Source organism: Macrosteles quadrilineatus, unplaced genomic scaffold, assembly GCF_028750875.1.
Source record: "Macrosteles quadrilineatus isolate MER2022 unplaced genomic scaffold, UCM_ALF_1.0 Scaffold_7__1_contigs__length_78375512, whole genome shotgun sequence".
Lineage (NCBI taxonomy): Eukaryota > Metazoa > Arthropoda > Insecta > Hemiptera > Cicadellidae > Macrosteles > Macrosteles quadrilineatus.
In genome coordinates this window covers 72,955,386-72,965,304 of record NW_026542600.1, presented here as the reverse complement: position 1 = coordinate 72,965,304, position 9,919 = coordinate 72,955,386, and the positions used below count along the sequence as shown (strand labels likewise).

The 9,919-nt window shown below is 33.9% G+C and overlaps 1 protein-coding gene across 1 annotated transcript in view; it reads right to left on the bottom strand.

The window, feature by feature from the left end:
- Positions 1 to 78: 78 nt before the first annotated feature.
- Positions 79 to 9,919, bottom strand: part of LOC128999157 (sterol carrier protein 2) — a 34,824-nt gene continuing 24,983 nt past the window's right edge. The window contains exons 3-9 of the mRNA XM_054425528.1: positions 8,408 to 8,601; positions 6,735 to 6,925; positions 5,805 to 6,042; positions 4,537 to 4,792; positions 2,910 to 3,063; positions 1,776 to 2,008; positions 79 to 1,295 (exon numbers count right to left, since the gene is read on the bottom strand). Coding sequence (XP_054281503.1) covers positions 1,105 to 1,295; positions 1,776 to 2,008; positions 2,910 to 3,063; positions 4,537 to 4,792; positions 5,805 to 6,042; positions 6,735 to 6,925; positions 8,408 to 8,601 — 1,457 coding nt within the window. The 3' untranslated portion in view covers positions 79 to 1,104. The remainder of the gene's footprint in view (positions 1,296 to 1,775; positions 2,009 to 2,909; positions 3,064 to 4,536; positions 4,793 to 5,804; positions 6,043 to 6,734; positions 6,926 to 8,407; positions 8,602 to 9,919) is intronic.

Genomic DNA, 9,919 nt, shown 5'->3' with positions numbered 1-9,919 from the left:
AGTATGTAATATGTAGGCTTACTCTTCATCACAGATCTAAATGAAAAAGGTTCAAGGATGCACACATATAGTTTAAACAGAGGAAGCAATAAACTATTATTGACAGTAACAAAACATTTATTAACGATATACCAAATTGCCTTTACCTTTGGTACAAATACTATCATGATAATCAGTACTGAGTCTACAAAAATATGAAACTCACAGACATTAATGAACAGTTAAAAGAATAAACAAGTTAAAAGCATATTTCTTTACTCTAAAGACACCTGCAGGATATCACAGAAACTTTAAGATTGATATAGATTTCACCCAAAACCTAGATAAATCGTACTATAGCCTATATATTATACTGTTATTTACATCCAGAAATGTTAAACATAGACTAATGCTGGATGGATTTCAATAGGTGAAGCAAAGTAGCTCGGTTTTGGAAATTTCCAATACAAAATTCGTAGAATAAATATGGGTAAACAAGAAAGGTTCTCTTAACAAAGAAATTTGTTGGTTTCTATGAAAATAAAATATATATTTTGGAGTGGTTACTTCTATGTATGATTATAAATGGGTAACAGCACCAAATTACTGTTTTTACTTTACTCCTAAATAACTTCTTTATCAGCATTGTATGTGTTATTCAATTCACAAAAAGTCAATAAAAATATGTCTTATAACAGTCATTTGCCTACTGGGTCTGATGATGAATAGTGTCTAATTAAAATGATCACCACTTCCCTTTTTTATATGTATTTTTAAAATATTTCTTGTGAGTTAACAGTATAAGTGTAAATATATTATGTTTCAAACATGCTATTAGACATATTTTTATTTACTTTTCACGCTTCACTCCTCACCTATTCACTCTATTATAAAAAATTACCGATAAAATATAACCATTTTAGGTTTATAAATTCGGCTCTTTAAAACTTAAAACTTTAAAGTTAAATCAGAGGTAGGTCTAAAAATTTCCAGAAACAAACTTAACCTCTCATATCTTAACAACAACAAATATACCTAACAAAGATGAAACATATAATCTTCAAAAAATTAAATCTAAAGAAACAAAAGAAAGGAATGATTGTGCTAGAATATGAGTTCAGCAGTTTACAGTTTAGCTCGGAGTTCTTCAATTCTGCCAGCTGCCCTCTTCTGCAGTTCTGTGAGCTTTAGGGCTAAACCCATGTTACCCTGTATCTTGATCTTTCCTTGGAAAAATGCCTTTTGAGGATTCAGCTTGCCAGAGATCAAGTCGGTCACATCTTCGTCATTCATGATAAATGTGACATCAGGCTTATCTAAAACGGGAGGAATATGTTAAATTTAACAATTTTCAACCAAACAAAACATGTGCTAGTCGATCAAGTTGTCTACAAAAAATTTAATTTTTATGGCAGTATTCATAAATGTTATCTGCAGAAACTAAAATAAAATTGTTTTTTTTTGCTGGTGGTATTATTAAAAATATAGTAAACTTCAAATTAAAAATTACTTTCTATGTTTACAAATACAAAAAAATTACAATTAATTTATCGTCTTCCTAAATTGGGTATACAATGAAATGAACTGTGGAATATATGTATAAACATAAAGTCAAACAAATTTGGAGGTTCAAAGCGGAAAATACTGAGCAATTTAGTGGCAGCACTAAGATTCAAACAATCATTGCTGCCTTCATTTTATTTATTCACATTTATTCATCACTCTACACTGATTCATCAGATTATTAACACTTCTAATGAAGCAATGAATCCTCACAACCTCTTTTGATATCTCACCTTTTCCGTTGTACTCCACTTTTCCCTTGCCGATTTTAGCGTTGATGATCCACATTCCTTCTTTCCCAGCAGTATTCTTGACTTTGAAACAATAGATTCCTCTGACTTTCTCGATCATGTTTTCTTTATCTTCCTGCATAGCTTCTTCGAGAACTTTGAACAAAGCAGTTGCCTTGAAGACTGATGGGTCGTCTGTTATACTCACGGGGTTCAGTGTCACTCTTGTGTTATACCTGAAACAGGAATCGGAGTTGTATAACTTTCATTATACATTCTCATTCACAGTACATACAATACAAACACATGGGCATCACAAACCTTTTTGTCAGCAAGCAGGGTGAGCAAAGATTTAAGAACAGATTTAAAAAGTGTTGAGGTTGCTTAGGGATCTGTATAGAGAAGATACACATAAGTATATTAAAATTTGTTTTGTCTTCAATCACTTTGATGAGCCAGTAATACAAATTGTTTCCTGAGCACATATAAAAAATAAATATATAAAAAATTCTGGATAAGGAAATTGAGCATATTGAGTTCTCTTTGCAGCCAGAGGCCTAACATGCCTTTAAATGATCTGTAAGCAGTTTAACAGGAATTTTGCATAAATGCATAACCTATAGTATTTTCTATTTGTAGGCGTGCTGTGTTCTTACAACTGACGTCATTATTACTGTATATGATTCATAGGAAGTGAAACTTGAGGGAGTAGATGTGACGGGCTTTTAGTAATACAATATGCATTTACAGTACAACACAGTTTCATGTCAAAAGTTGTTGTGACGGAGTATAATATGCTGTATAGTATCGGAATGTGCCTGTGACAGTAGTCAATGTGCCGTTTGTTCAGTAGCCAAATAGCTCAGTAAGACTGACTGTAGGAGATTTGGATAAGCAAACTGTTAGTTTTGTTTTTTTTCTTGCCTTTTAATTAAAATTATATAGTCATCCTTATAAACTTGTCAATTAACAAATAAAGATCTTCCCAATGTGCAACAGTCGAGGATGCATCTATGATATGTTTTATTATTTTAAAATTTGTTTTGTAAAGGTTAATTCAATTGACATTGTTGGTTTGGGCAACTTTAGATCAATAAATCAGCTAATATTTGGCCCATTGGGCAAGTGAATTGTTACCATCTGTAGTTTGGAAAGCCTAGTTCATAAAGAGCGACGACAACAGCTCCACCCAACCCGATGTTGTGTTGCAGTGCGAGACGAGCGTTGGCTACCTGACGTCGCCCTGCCTCCCTTCTCAGTTGCCAACACAGTTCAGCGCACTGTGCCAGTCCTATCACAGACAACAGAGATAGATGTAAACATGACAATTTTTAAAGAGACAAATGCATACAATAATGTCAATTTGTATTCGTCCTTTTATTGTCCTTAGGAAAAGGTAATTGTTTCATAGTTTTTCATTATCATAAACTAAACAAAACTGACAGGGCCGTCCCTAGGTTTGGCGGCACCCAGGGCAAATGTGGTCGCCCCCCCTTTCCAGTAATAGTCACATGATCCCATATGTTGCCACCAATACTTAAACAACATACCTTAAGGATAATTACATATATAAAAGTTTAATTTATATAATGATATATATTTGATTCCAAGATTGTACAAAATTAATACAACCAAATTGATCCGAATGTATTGCAATAGAAAAATTAAAATAATTACAAATAGGTTATCTTAGGGACACAGGGTGCACGAGTTAAGCAGTTTAATATCAAGCAAGATAACCTTTATTATCATTTAACAAGGTGTACGGTACGAAAAACGACTAGGCCGACCTTTATTGTAAAATGAAAATTTAGCTCAGACCTTAAGCGTAGCCTAAAATTTACGTATTTAGTTAATATCAGGTACATAATATATGCCTGCCTACAGCACTTTATTGCAATTTTATAATTATATTCAACGGTAAAAACTTACAATATGGGGAAATTGAAATTAAAGTTCATAACAATCACACACAACTAACACATGGACACCTCACAACTCTCACTCTATCAATGTATTACTCTTACTGTCACTGTCACTAACTGACTAATCACACACTAGGCCTACCGCCTTACTCCCGAGTACCGACATTCAAGTCTCGACAAGAATGACAGTGACAAGACGATTGGATTGGATTCACGTGCAGCTTGCTTTCCAGTAGTACCAACCCTACACTATCATTATTTCATACTTCATACTATATTACATTTACATTTAATTATACTTATATAGAGTTTGTAATAATTCTCCCAGATTCATATTTATTAGCGCCATGTCCTCCTGAGTGGCAGTTCTCTTCTTGAAAGACCTAAAAATGTTTTAACATTTTTTTCTTCATTTTCCCAACAGGGGGAAAAAATTAATTGATGCAACTGCACAGGCGAGAAAATGATAATAATATAAAAGAAGGATGGAAGACTTGGTTAATATAACGCTCATGATGACATAATTGCTCTACTAATAAGTATACACAATAAAAGTACAAGAATCAATTGTAATTGTAAGTGTGATAAAATATACTTTACTTAAGGTTCCTTGATCATTACCAGTTGTGAATGATCATTGGACTTGTAAAAAATGGCCCTGGCTAAGAAATAGTTGGCCTTAAGTAACAAAGCAACACATATCATCTTAGGCCTACTCCGTCCTTCCTTAATATTCAGTTTAATATATGCACTAAAGTCTGCATTGCTGTCTTAAAGATTTAAATAGCATGTTTAACTGTATGTAATACTTATAAATAATTCATTTGAAAAATATTTACCAGTTGCACCAAGGGGATGTCCCTTAGATATTAGACCTCCACTAGGATTGACTACGACTCTGCCTCCGTAGGTGTTGTTTCCACTGTCAATGAACTCTCCTGCTTTTCCTTGAGGGCAGAGCCCAAGAGCTTCATAAGTTATCAACTCATTGGCAGAGAAACAATCGTGGAGTTCTACCACGTCTACGTCTGTTGGCTGATATGTAGTTTTGCTGAAGAGTTTTTCAGCTGCTTTACGAGTCATTTCATACCCCACCTGTAAATGGACAATTAATAAGGATTATTCTCATATGACAAGCATATCCACAGCTTTACATAAGCAGAGAACAGTCATAAAAATATGCATACAACATACAACGTGTAAGTTTGTACATTTTTGTCTTGCTAAAGATATATCTGAAACTCTGCTAGGAATGACTAAGACCTGCATTTATAAGCATTTTTCCCACTAATAAACTCTGAAATAAAGATATTTTTAAACTAAAGTACTGATACAAGAATGTACAACCATGGCTATTTAGTTAACTTTGGAGTAAGAGGTAACTTAAGCACAGTATTTATAATAATTTATCAACTATTTTACAAAAAAAGAAGTTGGCAGGCTCTTTTATCTTTGCATTTGCTCGCCCACACAGCCATCAGGCCTGTGTGTAGAATTTTTCCAGCAAAGCAATGGGTAAGCCGGTACTGTACACGGGTGAATTGTACCGATAAAAAGTACAGTTTAGAACCCTCATATCCGACCATGACCATCGTCTAATACCCATGATCAGCGACAGTGGTCATCTTCTGCCGCGCTTGTTTAGTTTGACACTAGGTTGGATATCCCGAGGAGTCGGTTATGCCGAGGTCGGATATGAGGGGTTCTACTGTAGTAGCAGGTACCAGGAGGATCAGAACCCATGACATTGCTGCCTTGGACCTAAGGTTTGTGGTGCTACCGACTGAGCCACCAACTCACAATCTATGGTTATAAAAATATGATTTGGACTAAATATTCATTTACTGTTTTTTTTTTTTAATTATTATTATTATGATATTGTTGATATAGAATTTGTATTTGTTTCTTTTCTAGTTATTTTGTGGCTAATAAAGTTTGTCCAAAAGAAATTGAAGTAATGTTAAGATCTGACTCTATAATCTGGGTTACTCTATGAATAAGAATGCATGTTTTCAATTTCTTTACCACTCCAAAGAATTAATTATAAGGGAAGCATATAATACCTCACCATTTAATAAGTATTTTAAGTTTGAAAGAAATTTTTTACCAGGTTAATAAGACTTTTGGAGTCAAAAGTAGAAGGAAGATCAGTAGTCATCTCCATGCCTACGATGAGGACAGCTTGTGCCTGCAGTTTATGACGGAAAACAAAGTCCTCGTTGGCCAAGATTGCAGCTGCAGCACCGTCTGACGTAGGACAGCACTGTAGCTTGGTCAACGGTCCAAACACTGTCGGTGAGTCTAGAATCTGCTGCAGCGAGTACTCCTGTTGGAACTGTGAATATCTGCGGTAAAAAAACTATCAGTTAGATCTTGGTACAAGATAATGTCGTTACGTCATTGAGACGTAAAACCACTCTACAGCTGGTTACAATCAGGAGAACTGAGATCATCATGCATGTAGGCCTACTCTCTTTTTTGCAAGCATTAAAGTAGGAACTAAAACCAGATGTTTAAATTCCAAACTTCTTCTTTTCAAAAGGATTCATTAAAAACCACCTACATATTACATATTTCATTCATAGTTTATAAGGGAAATAAATTAAATATATTTTAGAAATGCATAAAATCTTGCTTTAATATTTACAAATGTATGGCTATTTCAGATGATTCATTAAGTAGCATTTATTTGTAAAACAAGGCACACAAAGATTTTTTTTCATGTTTCTTTGCAATTGTTATTTTTCAAAGTATTTTTTAAACATAAAATGGGCGTGAAACCCAAATATTTATGTTGAATTATGATGTGTGCATGTAGCTGCACAAAATATGTGACAAGGTATAGTTCTTTTAAAAAGTGGATTTGTAATATTATAATTTTTTATAAACATTCCTGAAAAATGCCCAAAAATTGACGGACACCACAAATGACTGAACCAAGGAGGGTTTAGTTAAATATGGTTGGTTAGCAACTCATACCATTAAACAAAACCTGTATTGCCTACACAACAAAGCTGGAATGATATGTTTTACTAACGGATTGTTGGTGGAATGCTTGTGGTTCTTGTAGGCAATCTTGGCCATATGCTCAGCTTTGGTGCCGTACTTCTCCATGTGTTCTTTGCCAGCATTGCCGAACATCTGAGCAGTGATAGGAGCTGCGTCTAGACCCACCATCTCAGCCATCACTCCTACGTGCTTCTCCATCGGGTTTGTACGGTCATCAAACTGTATCAGAATCAGAATAATTTTTATTGAAAAAAAAAAAAAATTTTGTACAGGGCGAAAGTCACTAGGACTAAAAAACTAAAGCAATCCCTGTTAAAAATAAGGATACATACTTCTCAGGCTATATTGTTTCGATTTAAAAAGAGAGGATCATTATAGCATTCCTCATCAACTAAATATTCCTAGAAGCCTTGCTTAAATTTTGAAAAAATAATTTTAATTCTTTTATTGACCAGGAAGAGAATTACATAGACTGATGCACATGGAGAATGATTGGTTTATGTAAAATGATACAGGAGAATGGAATGGTTCCTCCCAAAATTAAAATTGTGGTAAGGAGACTGACAAGTTTGAACAAGTTTTTGAATTTTTTTTTATAAGACAGATTCTGAAATAAAAACTGGTGGGAAGGTCAGCATATTATTTGAACAAAATACAGATGTGCAAGACTGTCTGTATTTGAGACTTAAGATTAATTTGATGCATAGTTTCCTTTACCCTTAACAGTTTACGTTGTATACACCAAGAAATTGTATACGTGATTTTCACAATGATATTCTGTGTTATAATACAAGTTATCAGAATCACTACTGGTCAGTTTGATTAGCAAGATAAAGTTTTCTCACGACAGACTTACACCATGCAGGTTAGGTTTGAACTGAATTGCTGAAATACAACGCTGATACACCAGAGCTGCTTTTATAAATGGGCCAAGGGAGTCAAGATGTTTTAGGTTTGTTGAGGAACAAGGAAGAGGAAAATTAACCCACAAGGTAGGTGGAGAGGGCTGAAATAATCTCTCAAGCCCATACCACATCACATGCAAATAACCTGTGATACACCATGGTGTTTAAGGGATGAATCTAGAATGTACGGAATAATCAATGAGATTACACTGTGTAGACAATAAACAACAGGAAATAGGCTATCGGTAATTTTTACACTGTTTAAAGCTTAACCAAGATTTTACATGACTTGGCCTCTGACTGGATAAAACTATTGATTTAATTAGATCAAATAATAAAAACGTACTAATTAACAAACAATTTAAAACCTAGCATACATGACTGTAGTTTAGGTTTTAACATTGAATTTGAGTACCACAAGTAGACGTATCATCCTATTGGCAAATCTGAAGCTTGTTTCAATTGAATGTTTCATGTCTGATAAAACCGTTGAGAGTCATGAAATCTACTAATGTGTTAACTGTTCATTCGCAATGAAGCTTTCCATTCAAGAGAAAACTTTAGTATGCACTTAATTTTTTTTGTTAATACACCGAGGAAACAAAAGTTTATCGGTGAATCATTTTATTTTATTTGAATACTCTTGAATAGTAAAATCAATCATTTTCGTTTTACACATATACCAGAGATAAAGAGACCCTATAAATCCCTTCAGCTAGTCCAAAGAATGGCAAATCCATACGGATACGTGGGTTTTATCTACAGTTCTAAAATATAGACCAGCCTCTCAGGTTACCTTTGAAGACAAGGATCCTCTTTCCATCTTCTCAAATCCCAATGCTAAGACACACTCTGCGTTGCCAGACTCCACAATCTGCTTGGCCAGGTAGAGCGCGCTGGAACCCGTTGAGCAGTTGTTGTTGACGTTAAAGATAGGTATTCCATTCATACCGACCTCGTAGAGTGCTCTCTGGCCACATGTTGAATCCCCTGTAACAATTGGCCAAATAGGGGTTATACATATTGTGCTATATGCATTCCACAAAAGCTTGGTACATTTTTATAAGCCATACTGTCACTTTTCAACACAATGTTCTATCTGTGTTTGTTGTATCAGCCACATGATAAAGTTTAATTTTACCCATAATTGTTACTGAGTTTGTTCATCTATAGATACAGATAGTGACTTAAAATAAAATTGATGGCTAGCAGATAAGGTGCAATGAAAAAGGTTCACAAACACAACAATTTTTTCATTTTTCCGAAACTATCCATTGTGATTTCTCCTTGTAGGGTAAATAAAGGACATCGTCCAACGTGAAAAATCAACTTAGTTTCCGATCTAAGTGAGACAATTATTGACGCCTTTCTCCAGGATTCCAAAAATATATGAAAGAAGAAATTTTGGACATGAATTAACATGACAATTTAGTTTATTAGTTAAAATCCTGGACAAAGGTTTAAATAATTTTAACTAAAAGTGGTTTGTCCAGTAGGCAATGTTCTTTATTTACCCTATAGGAAGAAATCACAGGATGAGGATGTCCGGAAAACAAGAAAGCCAGTATGTTGGTCAACCTCGTCCATTTTATTTCTGCTTGTCGTTTTTTTTTTTTTTTAGGTCACAATATGTAATCAAATGAACAAACTTGTCAGCAATTAAAATTAAAACAAAACTTCAGCCAATACACAAAAAACATTGTGCGTTGGAATGTAACAGTATGGCTTGGGTATGAAATTTACAAAATTGCACTAATTCATTAGGTCTTTAGTTCAAACCTCGCCAATCACCAATTGCTTTTAGTTTTTAGCAGTATGATAATGTCAGGACCCTAGACCTATGCGTCCTAAAGCAGGACATAAAATTGGAAGCTATAAATATTTTTAATCTGGTAAATTGGAAACTAAATTGGTAACTAGACATTTATAAACATTAACCATTTTGGTTGTTATTTTTTGGGGGGTATCTAAAAAAAGTTAGGTTAAAATGCAGAGTTAAGTAAAACCTTTAGGCTATGCTAATAATTTGTAATTGAATTTAATTGTTATTTGAATAGTTCATGTTTCTAAAGTTAGTATTGGTTGGCATTACCTTTACAGGAAAAATATCAGCTAGTAAGAGTAACTGGATTTATTTATCGAAAAAAAAAAAACAACAACAACATTTACGTTTATAAATACATTGTTTTAAAATAAATCTATATTTTCATGTAAAAGATTTGACTATTTTTTACAATAGGCCTACTGCATCAAGGAGTTGAGTTTGGCCTGTTCTGGCAAAAAATCTAAATTAATTTTTCTAAATCAC